Here is an 18,879-nt window from a genome sequence, read left to right as displayed (position 1 = left end):
CCCTCTCCCTCTCCCTCTCCCTCTCCCTCTCCCTCTCCCTCTTTTTTAAAAGTCATTGTGCTGCTGCTCAGGTGCTGAATGCACTCATAATATCCCATATGTTTTGAGAGACCACTTGTGTTTAACTAGATGACTAGCTTCCCCTCTGGCCACTGAATGTCCACTTTTAGGGAAGGTCATAGCCCAGCGACTGTTATACTGACTGTACGTTGTCATCTTTTGATTCTCGTGCCCCTTTTGATCAGACAGTGGGACCCTGAAACATGTGAAAAATTCAGACATACATTATGTAGCTGGTAGTTCCCTATACTTTCACTCACCCTGACAAATTTGCAGTGTCTAAATTTCAGTGCACACCTGCAAAGGAGGGGAACCCTGTAGAGGAGAGCTGCGGGAGTCTTGGCCCTGGATGCAGAGTTGTTCTGTGTATGGCCCTGGAATAATAGTTTAATGATCCCATCAGGCAGTTGGGTCACCGTTCACCATCTCCTAACATGAAGGACCCCTACTGCAGGATGTTCCACCCTTCGTGAGCTACTATCTTGTCAAACACTGGCATCTGTCTGGCTCTGGTAGAAAGTGGTCGCTGTGGGAAAGTACTCAGTAGACTATCAGGAGAATACTCTTCGGAGTGAAGGTTATGGGAGGGGTGGGGTTGGTGCCCCACCCTCTTGATATGGAATGATTTGAATAAAGGACTGATTCCTCCCACCCAACCCCCACATCGGTAAAAGAAACCCCACAGGGTTGCTTTGTGACATCATTGCAGTTTGGTCCCTTGGGTTGTTTTGCATCAACCTGGTTGGGCGTAATTTGATATGTCTCCATTTGAACCCAAACCTTCTAGACTAGAGGTTGGAACACTACCACTGTACCACAGGGGCCTTTTGTCCTTGGGTTGATCTCAGTGTGGTGGGAAGAGGCCTGTAATTGGCTATTACCTGTTTGAGAGCATCAATGGACAATAGAGCAGTTCCTGCCATGGGGGTAATGGGTGTGGGTCCCCATGCTGGTATGATAGTACAAGGTAGGGGTGGAGGTTAGATAGACCTTAGGTTTAGGGTAAAAGTTCGGCACAACATCATGGGCTGAAGGGCCTGTACTGTGCTGTTCTATGTTCTATATTCTATCCTGAGGATGTAAACACCTTCCCTGCCTCTAAACACACCAAGGGAGAGTATGACTATTGCCCTAGACTTCAGCAGTGTTTCTAAACAGTTGGTGATCATGGACTGAATCGAGTCACTGTACCTTTGTTTACATTTTTACGTCTGGTTATATTGAAGCGTTAATGAAACCACTTCATCATAGCAAAATGCAAGTTTGGCACATGTAACAAAATGTTCTCTGGCACTTATCTGCTCGATAGATAGAAGCAGGTCACTGCAGTTAAAGTTATTCCACATAAACAAAGGAGTCTAAGAAGGAGGTGGAATAGTTTCTAGAATCCTCCTTGAGTCAGGACCAAAAAGTTACCATTGAATTAGAAGGGAATTTTCCACTCAAACTGGGAAAAAAAGCTTTGAGTAACATCCAAGTATTGTAAAAATTAGACAGTTAAAGTGAACACTTTATGGAATTTTAACGAGTCATAAACTGATTTTCTCATCTTCGGTTATGTGTAGTAGAACAAAAAATTAATGAGCAAAGGTTAAAAGGTGTTTATAACTATTGCATGCCCTTGAATCTAGCAGGGCATAGTGTTGTGATTTATTAAAAATAGAGGTAGGCAGCAGCATCGATCTTTAAACTGCTTTGAATTTTTTTGTAGTTGGTGAATATTTCCAAATCTTGTTTTTAAGTACTACTAAAGGTTGTGTTCCTTGGCTCTTCACTGTCCAAACATATAAAAGTGGTTTTCATGCACTGCTTGGCAAAAGAATGTGAGAGATCTTCTTAAACTCGAAGATAAAACCAAAGAAAGCTTCAAATTGGTTTCTCATTATTTGGTTGTAATTTTTCTTAAAAAAAAAAACTTCATGCTGCCAGCATATCAGTTACTCACCTTTTCTTTACTTTGTGGCCTTCCTAATCAGTGATATGTAGCGCAATGCCGCAAGTTATGGGAATAATGTAATTGCTATTACATTGTAGTCCTTGTGGGGGAGCCTCTGTGACAATATTGACCCATTCTGAAAAGTCCAAACCAGTGAGGCTAAGAAAAATAGTATTTTCTCCTTTCAGTTACTTAATGGAGACAGAAAGGACAAACCTGGAAGTAAAAACAAAAGTTTTTTTTTTTAAAATGTTCCTGTCTTGCAATCCTTGGAATCCAACGTCTTCTGCTGAGCAATCTGGGGAGCATATTTCCTGCAGCAGTCAGAGTCTGTTGTGACATTACTGAGCTAAAGGAGTCCCGTGTCTAATTTGGCTGGTACTTCTCAATAGGTGGACCATATTGCATAAGGAGTTCTTTATTTCATGCACGCAATGTTTCCTGAATTAAAGTAAAATGTGCATGGAGAGGGGGAAAGATGCATGGTCCTTTTTCAATCACTGGAAGGAGGCGGTTTCAAATCGGAAGAGCTTCTTTGCATATATTAAACATTTTCCTGCATTCCTTTCCTGAAAGCAAAAGTAGCTGGTGACCGCTTAACTACCAGATAGGCTGCTAATACAGTGTGCTTTTCCCAGGCTGTTGCAGAGCAGCTCTGTCTCCAGCACTGCAACTGGGGCTATCCCTGCCCCAGGTCCTTTCTAGATAAGATTTCTTCACTTGTGCACTGAGATTTAGGCAATGCAATCTTTTCAGGGCTGGGCAGCTTGAAGAACTTACTTGCTCTCAAGAAAGAAATGCATGAACATGTTGAACAGATGTGGGAAGCTATTTTGATTAGAGTCTCCCCTTTTAGTGCTTGAAATTGGAAAGTGTGCCTAGAGTCACACAGCTGTACAGCATGGAAACTTGTCCTTCGGTCCAACTTGTCCATGCTGACCAGATACCCTAAATTAATCCAGTCCCATTTGCCAGCATTGGGCCCATATCCCTCTTAAACTCTTCCTATTCATATACCCATCTTGACGCCTTTTAAATATTGTTGTTGTACCAGCCGCCTCCACTTCCTCTGTCAGCTCATTCCATACACGCACCACCCTCCGTGTGAAAAAGTTGCTTCTTGGGTCCCTTTTTAAATCTTTTCCCTCTCTCCCCTTTAAACTTATGCTGTCTATTTTTTGACTCTGCTGCCCTGGGGAAAAGACCTTGGCTATTTCCCCTATCCAGGCACCTCATGATTTTATAAACTTCCATAAGGTCACTCATCAGCTTCCAATACTCCAGGGAAAATAGCCCCAGGCTATTCAGCCTCTCCCTATAGCTCAAACCCTCCAACCCTGACAACATCCTTATAAATCTTTTCTGAACCCTTGCAAGTTTCACAACATCCTTCCAAGAGCAGGGTGACCAGAATTGCACGCACTATTCCAATAGTGGCCTAACCAATGTCCTGTACAACCGTAACATGACCTCCCAACTCATTATATTCAGTGCACTGACCAATAAAGGCATGCATGCCAAACACCACCTTCACTGTCCTGTCTGCCTGAAACTCTTTTCAAGGAACTGTGAACCTGCACTCCAAGGTTTCTTTGTTCATCAACGCTCCCCAGGACCTTACCATGAAGTGTATAAATCCTGCCCTGATTTGCCTTTCCAAAATGCAGCACCTCACATTTATCTAAATTAAACTCCATCTGCCACTCAATCCATTGGCCCATATCCTTATCGCTGTCCACTAGACCACCAATTTTGGTGTCATTTGCAAACGTACTAACTATACCTCCCTATGTTCACATCCAAATCATTTGTATAAATGACAAAAAACAGTGGACCCAGCACTGATCCTTGTGGCACACCGCTGGTCACAGGCCTCCAGTCTGAAAAGTAACCCTCCACCACCACGCTCTGTCTCCTACCTTTTGAGCCAATTCTGAATCCAAACGGCTAGCTCTTCCTGTATTCCATGTGATCTAACCTTGCTAACCAGTCTACTGTGAGGAACTCCTTGTCAAACGCCTTGCTGAAGCCTGTATAGATCATTCATTACTCTACCTTCATTGGTGCTCCTCATGAATACTTCAAAAAACTCAATTAAGTTAGTGAGACACTAACTCATCCACTATCTCTCTCACTCCATGTGCTTTTTTTAAACTTGGAAACAAAGCACAATTTCTATTTAAATGAGAGAATTTTCTTCTGAAAAGTACTGTTCAATTTGAAGAGAACTGAGCAAAGCTCAAATTCAGTGGCAGTACATTGCCAACGTTTTGATAAAGATGATGGTTGCTCACTCCATCATAAGGTCTGAAGTGGCATGTGTATTCACCAGTGACTCGGATAGTGAAGCAGTCAATGTTCAAATGCAGCAAGATGCTGGTTGAGCTGACAAGTGGCAAGGAACGTTTGTGCCACAAGTGCCAGTCAAGGCCATCTTCAACTAGACAATTCACCAATCACCCCTTGACGTTCAATGGCACTCCTACCACTTTTTTATCCCCTACATTCAATGTCCTGGAGATTACTATTACCCATGTATGTAACATGGGGCGGCGTGGTTGCTCAGTGGTTAGCACCGCTGCCTCACAGCACCAGGGACCTGGGTTCAGTTCCACCCTCGGGCAACTGTCTGTCTCTGTGTGTTTCCTCTGGGTGTTCCGGTTTCCTCCCACAGTCCAAAGATGTGCAGGCTAGGTGGATTGGCCATGGGAAATTGCCTGTAGTGTTCAGGGATGTGTAGATGAGGTGGGTTATAGGGGGATGGGTCTGGGTGGGATGATTTGAGGGACAGTGTGGACTTGTTGGGCTGAAGAGCCTGTTTCCACACTGTAGGGATTCTGTGATCTAACAAAAACTCAACTAGACTCCCCTTTTAAACACTGAAGGATTCACAGCCTCCCATCTGCTCTTGTAGCCAGAGTAACTCTCCACTTGACTCCCCAAAGGCTGTTCAGTATCTACAACAAGGCACAAATCAGGAGTGTGATGGAATACTCCCCACTTGCCAGGATGGGTGCTTCTTTGACAACTCGAAGCTTGATACCATCCAGCACAAAGCCTGCTGATTGGCACCACATTGACAAACATTCGCTGCCTCCTCCGCTGACACTCACCATTTCCAAAATGCACTACAGAAATTCACCAAGTCTTCAGAGACAGCACCTTCAAAATTCACAACCACTACCACCTAGAAGGGCAATGGTAGTGGAGACATGGGAGTACAACGATGTGCAAGCGCTCCCCGCGCCCCACCCCCACACACCATCTGACCATCCTGACTTGGAAATATAACACTGTTCCTTCAGTATCACGGAGTCAAAATCCTGGAATTCCCTCCCAAATGGCATCATGGGTCTACCTGCAACACACGGACAGCAGCGGCTCAAGGAGGCAACTCCACCACCACCTTCTCGAGAACAACTTGGGATGGACAATAAAGGCTGGCCCAGACATTGATGCCCATATCCTGTGAATGAATTGAAAGTAAAAACAAAGAAGCCTACATGTAGGGGTCCATCAACATTAGGGAAGGCGGTGACCTTGGGGTTTCATTTCTAGACCATTGATCCAGAGACGCAGGTAATGTTTTGAGGACCCAGGTTCAAATACCCACCACCATAGCAGACGATAAAATTTGAAATCAATGAAAAAAACAAAATCTGGGATCGAGATTCTAATGGTGACCATAAATCCATTGTGATTGGATGAAAACCGATCTGGTTCACTAATGCCCTTCTGGAAAGAAATCTGTTACTCTTACCTAGTCTGGCCTATGTGTGACTCCAGAGCCATAGCAATGTGGTTGACTCTCAACTGCCCTCGAGGCAATTAGGGATGGACAACAGATACTGGCCTGGCGAGACACATCCACGTCCCATGAATGAGTAAAGAATGTCAATGTACTTTGTCTTGAGTTTTGTGGAATTGTTCAAGGTGAGAGATTGATCATATTCACTGCTTGTTACTTCATGGTGCAGTTTTCTGGATACACAAAGGAACCTTGTTTCATAGGATTAATGAACGTTGCTTCATTTTAATTTATTCAATCTCAATTTTGTTTACTTACCAGTTGGTGTCCATTAAGGTGTGGAAATTTGTGCATATCATTGTTTTCATGCATCTCTAATTAATAATTAGAAACTAAAAATAAATTTGAAACATTAAATTACTTGATGTCAGATGGTCTGCAAGGACTTTTAATGGTATTCAACTATTATCAGAGTATTTCAGTAGCAACCCAGTCAATTTTTAAAGCCTTAGCTTTGAAATTTGTATATGACATGATCATTGACTTTTTTTTAAAAATGGATAGCTGTTCCCAGACCACTGAGGCCTGAAGTAAATGAATATTTACTTAATTGGTCCTGACCCAAAGCAGTTAAAACTGGAGAATTGTGGAATTTATGCTTCTTGAATAAGAAACTTGAGTTTGTTGTTCTCCACCTTTTGGTTGTGGGGCACTCAAAGCCAAGCATTGCTCATTTATTTCTGAGATTAATTTGGTTCCTGATCCTTTAGGAAGGGTTTATACTATTTTTAGTGCTGAACAAATCATTACATCGATCCAAAGAGAAGTCATATTGGACTCCATGCCTTCACAGTTTCTCACCAGATGCTGCTGGACCTGCTGAGGTTTTCCATAAACATTTTTTTGTAACTTTAAAAAATATCATATAGTATGTGTGTTAAAATGTTTTCGCTTAAGACCCCTCGACACCTCGTTTCTTTCATGTCAGTTTCCATATTGTGGCATATGAGAGTGGTTTTAGTTGGTTCAAATGCATCTAGAACATTGAAACCATGTTTCAACTAACCTAACACTTACCCTGAAAAGAAAACCAGAAAAAGGTTAACATTAGAGTGTAATCTAACTGTAGATTAACCTGGATTTTTTTTTTTAGGTCATGAGCCTAATATCTGGATTTGGGCCTTTGATTACTGCAGGAATCTTTTCAGCTACGCTTTCTTCTGCTCTGGCCTCATTAGTGAGCGCTCCCAAAATATTCCAGGTAAGTACACCACTCCAAATGTTCGGTGATTGTTCCATGTTCATTTTCGCTTGTTAACTTTATTTGATTGCTCCTGATAAATTTAAGTGTTCATTTGTGGATTTAACCTAAGGCTATTCTCAACTAATTAATTCAACCAGCGTAAGATTGAGGGACATAAGGTTTGGGTGGATGGGAAGGCACTTTACCCTTTAGGGGGTCAGTGAACAAGAGGCATAGATGTTGGCAGTTTGGGACTCACTGCTTAAAGCGGTGTTTGAGTCAGAAACTGTAACATTTTACGCAGTATTTAGGTATTCACTTGTGTTGCTATACCCTCCAGGGCTATGGGTCAAAAGCTGGAAATTAGAATTGGGGTAGCCACGGTGGGCCAAATGGCTTCATTCAGTGCTTTAAATATCTGAGTCGGTACCAATGTTTAATGAATATTCTCAGGGCACACTTCATAAACATCCTAAATAATCTTGCTGAGAACAATGACTTTTCAATAAAAGCTTGGTTTTAAATTTCTCTCATAACTGAAGAATTTTTACATGTTGCAGTGAGAAGCCATACAATTTTAGGATTTTTTACGTTTATTTTTGAGTAATAAACTTGTGTACAAAAACATATTGTAACAGCAATAAGAGGATATTCAGACAGAAAGCTAATACCACACACCAGTACTCACAAGTGAGAGCAGAGAAAGGTAAGAGAACAAAAATTTCTGCCTCATTTCGAAACATAGAAAATAGGTGCAGGAATAGGCCATTTGGCCCTTCGAACCTGTACCATTCAATATGGTATCCCACTCCCACTTTCTCCCCATATCCTTTGATCCCTTTAGCCACAAGAGCCACGTCCAGCTCCATCTTGATTAGTTGTACATTAGCTGGAAAGGCAAATGTTTATATCAGGGAGCAGCCCAGTGCTGATTAACGAGGAAGCAAAGTGACTGTGTTGCTCATTTCAGAGTTTGTGCTTGCCAACCTGAACATTTGATTCAGTGCCCGCTTTGTACCTGTGGCAAAACCTTTTATTTATGTCTTTCAATTGACACAATGAGGCATATAGATGACTGTTAGCATAAAATCTGAACCATAAACTGCGTAAAATTAAGTATGAAATAAGATAATAAAAAAGCATTGTATTTGAGGCTTGTATCACTTTTAAATTAAGACGACAATGTTTTTTGGTTGTTTGATATCTTGACTTTCCCATTAAACTGTTGAGCAATTGACCTTGCACAACGATCATCCTTCAAGCATAATTGAGGTAGCTTTATTTCTGCTTTTTCAGAATAATTTTTACTCTGAACTCCCTTTGTGCAAGACCTTGCCTTTGACACACCCATCTTATTCCTAATTGCAATCTTTTATCTGTAATCTTATCCATTTTAGACTTCAGTATTGCTTGTACTTGGCTATTTTCACAACTGATTAACCTTGACTGTTTCTTTTCAATTACTTTTACGTCAACTGATCTCAGTGCAGTGCATTTACCTTTAGACTGTCCCTCACTGTCTGTGTGTGTGTGGCTCTCCTGTCTTTACAATGTGAGCCTAAATGCCTTATGGTCACTGTTTCTCAAATGTTATTTTTACATTTTATTACTTGTCCTGTTACATTGCCCAGAGCCGGCTCTAACACGACATGTTTTGTGTTTAGATATACGTCACTTTAATTATACGGACGTTGCAAAGAAGCAGAAGTACTTTTAATTATAAGTAGTTCTTTTTTAACCCAGCCTACTATTAAATCCAATCTGAATTAATAAGTTTCCAAAATCTCAGACATTCTGTTTGCAGCAATCTAGATAATTGAAATTTTAGGACATCATTGAAATGCTGCCTTATGAATGTATTGATAGAAGTTAAATTGTCACATGTAGCTCAGTTCCCTCAGGAAACGTGTTCATATGCTTTAGGGGAAAAAAGGATTTCAAAAACTTCTGTTTGTCTTTTAGTTATTATATTTTTATGTACCTGGTCTACAGTAATAAATATTTTTTCCTCTAGGCTTTGTGTAAGGATAATATATATCCTGGTCTTCACGTGTTTTCAGTTGGTTATGGGAAGAACAATGAACCATTACGTGGATATGTTCTCACATTCTTCATTGGTCTGGGATTCATACTGATTGGTTAGTCAATATTTTGATAAAAGACAAATTTGTAACACAAACATTAGTTTGGTAATTTTGTGGATTGAATCAGTGTAGACTTACTATCAAGTAGAATCAATTGTCTATAACTGCATTGTCTGGGTAAACACTTAACATTAACAAAAAAGGAAATCTCAGAAAATTCTTTTTTTCTTCCTCCTGCAACCAACAATTTTAAAACTACTTTGCGGTTGATCTCTTTAGGAGGAAGTTCAGAGGACCTTGGTGATATGGATAAATTGGCAAAGTTGAGGTAGATTTTCTTAGAAACTGTCTATTGACAGAACTAGGGGGACACCAATTTAAGATGATTGGCAATACAAGATGTTTTTAAAGCAGTGACTGGTTACAATCTGAAATTTATTGTCTGAATGTGTTAGAGGCAGATACAGTTAGGGCTTTGATAAGGAGATGAGATAAACACCTAAGGAGTGAAAGATTTGCAAGGGAAGGGCAGGACTTGAGTTGCATCTTTGCCAGATCCCTGCAAAGCTAATTGGTTAACTTGGCTTCCTGTGCTGAAGCAATTCTATAATCCTGTTATGAGTGTGTTCCACGAAGGATCTTGAGCCATCACTTTTTAAAAATTTGAAGCAACATGAGAAAATATTGATCAAAGCAATTTCCCAAAGTTTACTCAGACCATGGTGAAGAGCGGAGTTCCGGGAACTGCTGAACCTAGAGGGACGTGACTCCCAGTGAAAGTGAGAAGGCAGAGATAGTAGGAACTGCCGATACTGGAGTCCGAGATAACAGAATGTGGAGCTGGAGGAACGCAGCAGGCCAGGCAGCATCAGAGGAGCAGGAAAGCTGACGTTTTGGGTTGGGACCCTTCAGAAAAGCAGAAAGCAGTTGGGTTTAACAGTGGAGGAAAGCTTTGGACAGAAGTCTCTGAAGTACAGAATAATTTATACCTAAAAAGAGGTTAAAGTTTGTTATTCACTGGTCCTCCAAGCATTAGGTGAAACCTACAATCTCGAAACTAATAAAAACAAAGCCTTTTATTAGAGATAGTAAGAACTGCTAATGCTGGAGTCAGATAAAACAGTGTGGAGCAGGAGGAACACAGCAGGCCAGGCAGCATCAGAAGAGCAGGAAAGCTGACGTTTCAGGTCTGAACCCTTCAGAAAATCAGAAGAACTTTCTGAAGAAGGGTGCCAACCTGAAACGACAGCTTTCCTGCCCCTCTGATGCTGCCTGGCCTGCTGTGTTGTTTAAAACTTTTTATCACCTTTTTCACATCCTCCGTACTCTTGTATTGTTTCGCAACTGGTGAATTGGTTTTTGTAGTCTACTTGCTGTAACTATAGTAACAATTTACAGATATAGGGAATTATATTTGCACATCATGTTTAAAGAGTACTGAAATGCTGATGTATTTAAGCTAGTCGTACAACAGAAAATAGGTTGAACAATGTGTGCATACAGCTAATGTTAGGAAATGAATACATCACTGATACACAGTGACACACAAATAGAATTGCTCACTTTTTTAAATCTAAATTTAAATTGATTTTGGTCAGGTTAATTATCATTTGTGGGGTAGTGTTTTGTCTGTGTATCTTTCTCGTAATGTTTGTTTTATCATCAAGTGAACTGGCAGCTGTGCTTTTAAATGGTTAGTTGGTCTGGGAATAGCTAAGGTAATTTGCAATTGTCATTTTTTTTCCTGCTGTTTATTTTGTGTGTTTATTTTACAGCTGAGTTGAATGTCATTGCGCCAATCATTTCCAATTTTTTCCTGGCCTCATATGCTTTGATTAATTTCTCAGTATTCCATGCTTCTCTTGCTAAATCTCCAGGTAAGAATCCAGTTAACAGAAGAAATATGCCTGGCTGAATTCAACTTTGTATTTTGAGTGTACTTGTTTACTTGTGTTTGGAATATGTGTGGGTGGTGGGGGGTGTATTTGTCTGCCCATTGGGAAGGGTATTCATACAAAAGCAGTTTTTTTTTGTATTTTAAACTGGCTAGTAGCATTTTCAGCTATTGGATGATAAAATGTCTGCTGATCTCTTGGCAATGGTTCTCTGGAGATGTAATCATTTCTTCTCTTTCTGCCTCTCCACTTAGGGGGGAAAAAACAAACACTATCATTTGTTTTCTGTTCCCACAAAATTGTTTTGGTTTGGCCTTTTCAATTGGTCTCCCATACACCTGCCAGTTGCCAACTGCGCTCAATCAACTTTTATTCATCAATTACTAGCATTGAACTAAGACCATCCTAGAAAACTTGTGAATGATCTTGTTTCATGAGAAATATTTGTCATTTTCAATTTGATTACAATCTGAGAGATTTACTTTGCCCAAACTATATGGCACGCATTCATACTGTGTTGTGCCTGCAGCTAATACTCTTTCACAGATCTTAAGGATCTATGTAATTTTGCATCTCAAAGCCTTGCAATGTAGCTGTACTTTAATGATCTCTTCCTTCCTTCTGTACTTAGGTTGGCGACCTGCCTTCAGATGGTATAACATGTGGATTTCATTAATTGGTGCTATCTTGTGCTGTGGGGTAATGTTCGTCATCAATTGGTGGGCAGCACTATTGACAAATGTCATTGTCCTTGCTTTATATATTTATGTCACCTACAAGAAACCAGGTAAGGTAACTCCGAGAAGGTGTGAACAAGATTTTCAATTTCTTGTGCTAATTCATGTGTTGTTACTCTGCATTTAGTGTTTACCTTTCAGATTGACTATGAAGTCTAAATCTCTCCTGATAACTCCAGCAGGAGAAGCAGTACATAGCAGGAAGACATAATTTCTGTCTTGTAAGGATATCATTTCATTGGAGGCAGTTCAGAGAAGGTTCATGAGGATGATCCCTGGTATGGAGAGATTGCCTTCATGAGCAAAGGCCTAGACAGGTTGGGACTCGACTTCTCTGGAGTTTAGAATAATGAGGGGTGATCTCACTGGAACGTATAGGATTCTGCAAGGGTTTGACAGCGTAAACAAAAATAGAGGATATTTTCTGCTCATTGAAGAGTCTAGTGCCAGAGAGCATGGCCTTAGAATAAAGCGGTGTCAATTTAAAACTGAGATAAGGAATTTCTTCTGTCAGAGTTGAGAGTCTTTGAAACACCTTGCCACAGAGAGTTGTGACAGCAGAGTTCTTGTGTATATTTAAGGCTAAAAGATTCTTCTTTAGGGAATGAAGCGACTTGAGGAATGTTGAATGAGCCATGACCCTACTGAATGGTAAAACAGGCTAGAGGGGTTGAATGGCCTATTCCTGTTCGTGTGTTCCTGTAAGTCAGTTAATTTTGCTGAACCATTACCTGTCATCAGACATCATGCTAGGGAACTGTTGTAATGCTGTTTCAAGTGTACATTGTAGTTTAAACAATAGTTTTGGAAAAAAATGGTCATCTATTGCACTCCAGCTGTCACTCTTGCATAGAAATTCTCTCCTGTATCTCACATCATGTGATCTTACATGCGATAAAATGAACAGTTTTCAAAGTGTAATTGAAATAAATCTATACAAATAAACGGGATTTTAGCTTTAGGTTTTGATTTGGTGCACTTTTCTGGGTTATCCTTTATATTTCTTAAAATGTGAGCTAAATTTGTAATTTTTTCTGGAATTCTCTTGTGGATGACAAATTTTCAGTATTGGATCTTTATTCAGGAATCCTTTGTTCAACCTTTCTTTTAAAGAAAAGTCTGACTGAAAAAGTGAGCTTATCTTTAGCTGCTATCTGCAGATAGGTTCTAGACACGGTAACTATGTCATTGTGACTTAACCTTCATCAGTAACTTTTCTGTGGCTGTGGGTTTCAGATGTCAGGTTGTGTCTTCTGCTAGGATTAAATCTTCCAAAGATTTCCAGATCCTTTTGTCTAATTTCTTGTTTCTAGGCTGTCAAACTAATCAATAATTTACAGACTGTTGGATGACTGCTAGTGGTAACCAGGTAACTTGATATAGCTTGTAATTGAAGATGAGAAAACTGGGTACTGTGCAAAAGTGCATAAAATTCTCAGATTCCTTTAAAGTAGCTGGACTGCAGTTAAAATCAAAATTCATTGGAGTCCTGTTCTTCATTAGCTTCCACTCAACTCGTATTGCATTCTGTCTGCAATACTAAATCCAGATTATCACTTAAGTAAAATCATTGTGAACTGCTAGTTGTGATGGTAAATAGCTGCTCATTTTGTCCTCCGTTTTCATCTTCTGTATAAAGCTATTCTTGATCAGTTATCACCGTATCAATTTGGATTTTGAGCATTCTACCAAATCATCAAAGATTTCCTATATTGCAGATGAACAATGTGGTACAAAAGTCTTTGGATCTTCTTAACCTCCCTGTTATCAATGGATAAGGCCTGCTGAAACATAAATTCGCATCAGTACATCTGAAAGATTAGGTCAGATTTATTTCTTGACCTGGTGCCTCACTGCTGACATCATTTTAAGGCCATCTATTGATATTCATTTGAGGTTGGCAGCTTCTATTGTCTTGAGGTCCTATTAGATACCAAGGTTTTACAAGCTTGGTTCAGCTTAGTGCAGCCTCTCTTCTTCTCTAGATAAGAAGAGGTAAATGTTGCCACAGTATAAGTTTACACCTGCCCTGTAACCCATTTTCCACTAGTGCTTGTCTGTCTTCAGTTTGAATGAAATGCCTGGTACCACGCGATACTGATATGCATCCTGGATGGTACATGAAAATTATCTAATCAACAGACATGTCATTTGCTGTCCAAGATTAAACATCTCCGTGTCTATATCTTCCTTCCCTTAAAAAAAAATTCACGGGACGCGTGTGTTGCTGGCAGACCACTTGTTGCCCATCCCTAATTGTTGCAACGAAAATGGCATTCAAGGCCATCTCAGAGGGCAGGTTAAAAGTCGAACCAATCTGTTGGTATGGAGCCGCTTGGAGGCTGGACAAAGCATGGTCAGCAGATTTCCTTCCCTTCAGGACATTGGTGAATCAGATGAGTTTTGTGGTCACTAGAATCATTTATTAATTGAATTCAGATTCTGCCAGCTATCTTGATGGGATTGGAACCTGTTTGCTGAGCATTAGCCTAAGCCTCTGGATTAGGCCTCGGGAGGCCTAGGCCTCCAACAACTTTAATACCTTTTGTAGATGCACCACCTTGATGCAGACCCCACTGTGTGCTCTTCCAGGCAAGATTCTTATAGCGAGACTTAATAGAAATTTCTATTCTGTAAAACAAAAGGATGCTGGAAATCTGAAATAGAAACAGAAATTTCTGGAGAAACTCTGCGGTTCTGGTAGCATTTGTAGAAAGAAAGCCGAGTTAATGTTTTGTCTAGTTCTGAAGAAGGATCATCGGACCCTTTTTGTGTTACCTTTCTCCAATGTTGGGCAAATAATTTGAATCAATTCGAAAATTGGTGGTTACACAGTGTTCTTATATTTTTAAAAAATGCATTTTGAATGTCTTGTATGGTGGAGAAAGAAGATGGTAAATAGAATTTTTGCGGGTGGAAGAAAGAAAAGTGTGCCAAGTACATTGCTCAAGCTGAATTTTAGGAGCATTTCAAGCTGCGACTGCACAATAATGGCTTGAGAAGAGTTGGAGTGACTGAGACCGGCCCATTTTCACCACTCTGAAGACAATGTAAAGTTGAGAACAGTATGTAATTGAAATGGAGAAAGCTAGTTGAACAAAAATGCTAAGGTTATTTTTAACTGTTTTCTCTGAGCACGGTGAAAGTGTAGCTGGGATAATCTGGTTGTGGGGCTTTCTGAATGATGAAATTCTCTTCCTCTTTCAGTAAGTGAGTAACAATTGTGTGCCTCCTGTTGTGTGTATCTGTCTTTCATAACATTGCTTTTTGTTTTGTCTCGTGTACTTTTTTTTTAAAAAACTGTTGCTTTTACTCATTGATTTTCTTGTGATTTATCTATTGTACATTGCTATTCAAATTCTTTGTTTAATTCTGTCATGCAAGTTTTGTACGTCCTCACAAAACACAGCAACGGTATAGATATAGGAGCTGAGTTCCAATGAGTCAAGGGGCAAGTCATGTTGCCATTCTGGATTGGGGTAGGAGAGGCAAGGTGTATGAAAGAAACAGGAGCTTTCAACTGTAGGAAAGCCATCGGACTGAACTCACTAAGATTGTGTGTCGAGACTTAGAGCAAAGATGGGGATCAGGCAGAGAGCTGGGGCTGAGTTGCGCAGGATCTTGGCTGTGTGCCAGAAATAAGTTGGAATGCTAAAGAATTGTACAAAAAAAAATAAAGGGGAGATAGGGTATAAAGAATGTATAGTTGCATTCTTGTGGAATTGATTTTGTCAAAATTGATTCTTATTCTAGCAATCCTATGTTAGAATTGCTGATTTGAGTCCATGCGAATAGAGCTGTGCAGACTACACCCTTACACTCTTGTGCATGTATGATCTTTCTTAAAAATAAAACTTGTACTAGACCCAGGAGGATAAAGTTAAACTGACAATAATTGTTGAAACAGGAACAGAGCATTTAGGCATCCGCAAACCACAATGTGGTTGTGATAATTTGGAAGACTTGATTGAAGTATTTTGCCTGCAGGATTATCTATGAACTGCAGCACTGAGCATTTTGAGCATAATTTTAAATGTCAGATCTAGTGTATCATACAAATTGTTCTTTTGTTTTGCCCTTGTATTCGTTATTGATACTTTACCTTTGTTTCATAAATTGTAAATGGAGTGTACATGCATTGATGTAAGTGTTTAAGTAAGTTCCTTTCTCAGTTTAACTATAATCAGACTTGTTTTGTAATTTAAAATTGAGGCTCTTTGAATCACTTTTTAACTTTTTGTTTTGTAGTTGTAGATAAGCCTGTTTAAAATAGAAAAGATTTTGTTGCCAATTGTGATAGAATTTACTTTGCAAAGAAACTGGAATCATTAGTTTGTAACTTGACAAATTGATATTGCAACTAGTACGTGTTGTGTTATTCTTAAAAGAAAACCTATTCCCCTTAGTTGCTTCGTTTCTTTTATGGCCGCTGTCAAACATAGCCTATTCAGACATAAACCAGAATGCCGCTTTGTTTACTTGGGGAGGAAATAAAATGTACAAATTCTCTCTCGCAGTTCCTTATCCGCTATTCACCCTTTCCAGCCCTTAATACCGTTATTGTAATAATTATGCATCAATGGGGGGAAAAATTGTTATATAACTCAGTTGTTTCAAACTTTTCAGGAAATGAGGCTTCCGTTCTTTAATCTTTGGATTATTTTCCCTTTAAATGATAGGCATAGTATTTGTCCAATATGATTTTAAATGTATATTAAATAAGTTGAAACCGGAAAGTACAGTTCCTCTTTAGGCAATTGCTATGATTCGGACCTTTTGTATTTCCGAGATGAAAAATAAATCCCTTATTTGTTAGCTTTTACCTAGCAACTCACTAAATGATGCCAAAAGCAGACAAAGTAATAATTTTCATTTGCAAGAGCTAAATCTTTGCCAGGTGTCCTATGGCTGTGTAGTCGCTTCAATGTGCTGATTCTCTCCGCAGCCTTGGTTTTGTGATTTTATAAAGAATTTCAGAAATGATGATCTCCATATTCTGTTTGCTTCTAGCAGATCCCAAAGAACCTTGAATCCACAGACCATGTCAGTAATTGAGACCACATAACTCCTAGGTATTTGATCTGCCAAAAAATATAAAGAGCAGTTCAAAACCTTTACTGCTGTATCCAAAAGTTCTGTGTTTAGTCTTTGGTCATCACTTATCATTACTTGGGTAGATTTTGTTTCAAAGGTTTGGATAAAACTAAGGAAGGAGGGGAATTATATTGCCTAAGATATCCTGGACTCCAGAAACCACACCTCCACTGCTGCCTTTTACTTCTCTCTTGGTACTCCTCACTGTCGCTGTTCCCTCATTCCCTCATTGTTGTCATTTTTCGCTAAGCTGGAGAATGACCCCTGATCATGAAAGCTCTGTGATACAGAATAGATCAGGATGGAATCTTTTATTCTCCCTTGTGCAGTGAGCTTCGGAGGTGGGCATGACACTTCACTCGGTGGAACAGTGGTGTAAGTGGACTCATTGCCTCTTTCAGAATCGAGTTCTGGGCAGGAAGGTAGAGAGTCAACCATCCTACCCAGCTGCTAGTTGAATCTCTGTACTGGTCTCAATTGATATCAAGGTTCACAGCTCTCGAAACAAATTGATCACCTCTGTTTTTAAATGGATGACCTCTTATTTTTAAACGGCGATCCATAGTTCTTGATTCTCCTACAACAGGAAGATTCCTCTTACCCAGCCTGTCAATGTCCTGCAACATCTTTAATGTTACAATCAAGTTTTCACTTAGGTTTCCACATTTTGGTGATTGCAAGCCTGACCAAATTGTCAGGAGAGTTTATTGTCATGCAGCATGCATGGCAGCTAATACCATTGGTCCACTCCGAGTGGAATGATTCTGACCATTAGAGAGGTGGGGTGAAGAGCTGTATTGAGACACATCTCCCTGCGCTTGTTATCAACTCACCCAGCATCCATCTCACCATCAAGGTATTTGTCAAGGAATCTTGCATTGCAAATAAAGTAAGAAGTCAACCTTCAATGCAGAAACATGTGGCTGAGATGAAAAGGCTTTTTGTAGAAAAGCATAAGACACTGTTCTCGAAGCCAAGTGGTAAATTATTGTCATGTAATGAAATAGATGTGTGGAAAAGACCCTAACTGCTTTCTGCATTTTCTTGTCTAGAACTTGCCTGCATGCTTGAAGCTATGAGAGTAATGTACATTGTAATAGTGTAATATATGCAAGTATCTTAAATATGATAACACAAAATATTTCTTCTGTAGATGTGAATTGGGGTTCCTCCACACAGGCTTTGACTTATTTGAATGCCTTACAACATGCCATTCGACTGACTGGAGTAGAGGACCATGTAAAGAATTTCAGGTAATTGCCACACTTGAATCAGCAACGCTGAAATGCTGGGAGCAAAGCTTAATTATGTCCATCTTCCAAAGGCGGCTTTAGCGTAGACTAAAACCTATAAATGCAAAATCTACAATGGTATTCACATCTGAACATGATCTAGTACATGAAGGTTTTGACTTTGAAACTAGTCATGGGGAATACTCAGTGCAGACCCACATTTAATATGGGTACAGTTAATAATTGTGTTGAGGTACTTTGCTAGTTCACATTGAACATCTGAAATATAAATTTCTGTTGCACAAAGATATTAGCTTTAAGTCTGCTGTTGCACATGACCAACCCCTGCTGTTGTTTGTGTTCGTTAATTCGTTCATGGAATTTGAGAATTGTCAACAAAATTAGTATTTATTGTCACATTCAATTGCCTTTGAGGTAGTGATGGTGCACTATCTGCTTGTGTACCTGCTGTGTGCGTGGTACTATATAATACTCCTTTAATACTGTTATGTAGGCAATTCACTGAACTTGACCAGTGAACAAACATCTTTTCAGCTCCAGATGATGTATGACTTAGAGAGGAACTTGCAGCTGTGTTTTCATGTGTCTGCTGCCCTTTTCCTTCCAGATGGTAAAGATCATGGGTTTGAAGGGTCATGTCAAAGGAGCCTTGACAAATTGCTGCAGTGCATCTTGTGCCCAGTACACACTGCAACCACTGTGCTGATGGTTCAGACAGTGAGTACATAAATGAAGGATATTCTCACACAAGGGGCAGGAGCAGGCCATTTGGACTCATGACTGAGATAGTAGGAACTGCAGATGCTGGAGAATCTGAGATAACAAGGTG

At 39.8% G+C, this 18,879-nt stretch overlaps 1 protein-coding gene across 3 annotated transcripts in view; it reads left to right on the top strand.

Annotated features, from left to right (window-relative positions):
- slc12a2 (solute carrier family 12 member 2) overlaps window positions 1–18,879 on the top strand; it is a 254,349-nt gene that overhangs the window by 192,272 nt on the left and 43,198 nt on the right. For all 3 annotated transcript variants that reach the window (XM_048620707.1, XM_020533892.2, XM_048620718.1), the window contains exons 11-15: window positions 6,898–7,005; window positions 9,002–9,125; window positions 10,847–10,948; window positions 11,598–11,753; window positions 17,951–18,050. In XM_048620707.1, coding sequence (XP_048476664.1) covers window positions 6,898–7,005; window positions 9,002–9,125; window positions 10,847–10,948; window positions 11,598–11,753; window positions 17,951–18,050 — 590 coding nt within the window. The remainder of the gene's footprint in view (window positions 1–6,897; window positions 7,006–9,001; window positions 9,126–10,846; window positions 10,949–11,597; window positions 11,754–17,950; window positions 18,051–18,879) is intronic.

This window comes from Rhincodon typus, chromosome 3, assembly GCF_021869965.1.
Source record: "Rhincodon typus isolate 14 chromosome 3, sRhiTyp1.1, whole genome shotgun sequence".
In the NCBI taxonomy this organism is placed as follows: domain Eukaryota; kingdom Metazoa; phylum Chordata; class Chondrichthyes; order Orectolobiformes; family Rhincodontidae; genus Rhincodon; species Rhincodon typus.
Note: the sequence above shows the minus strand (reverse complement) of the source record. Positions and strands in the feature narration are given on the sequence as shown.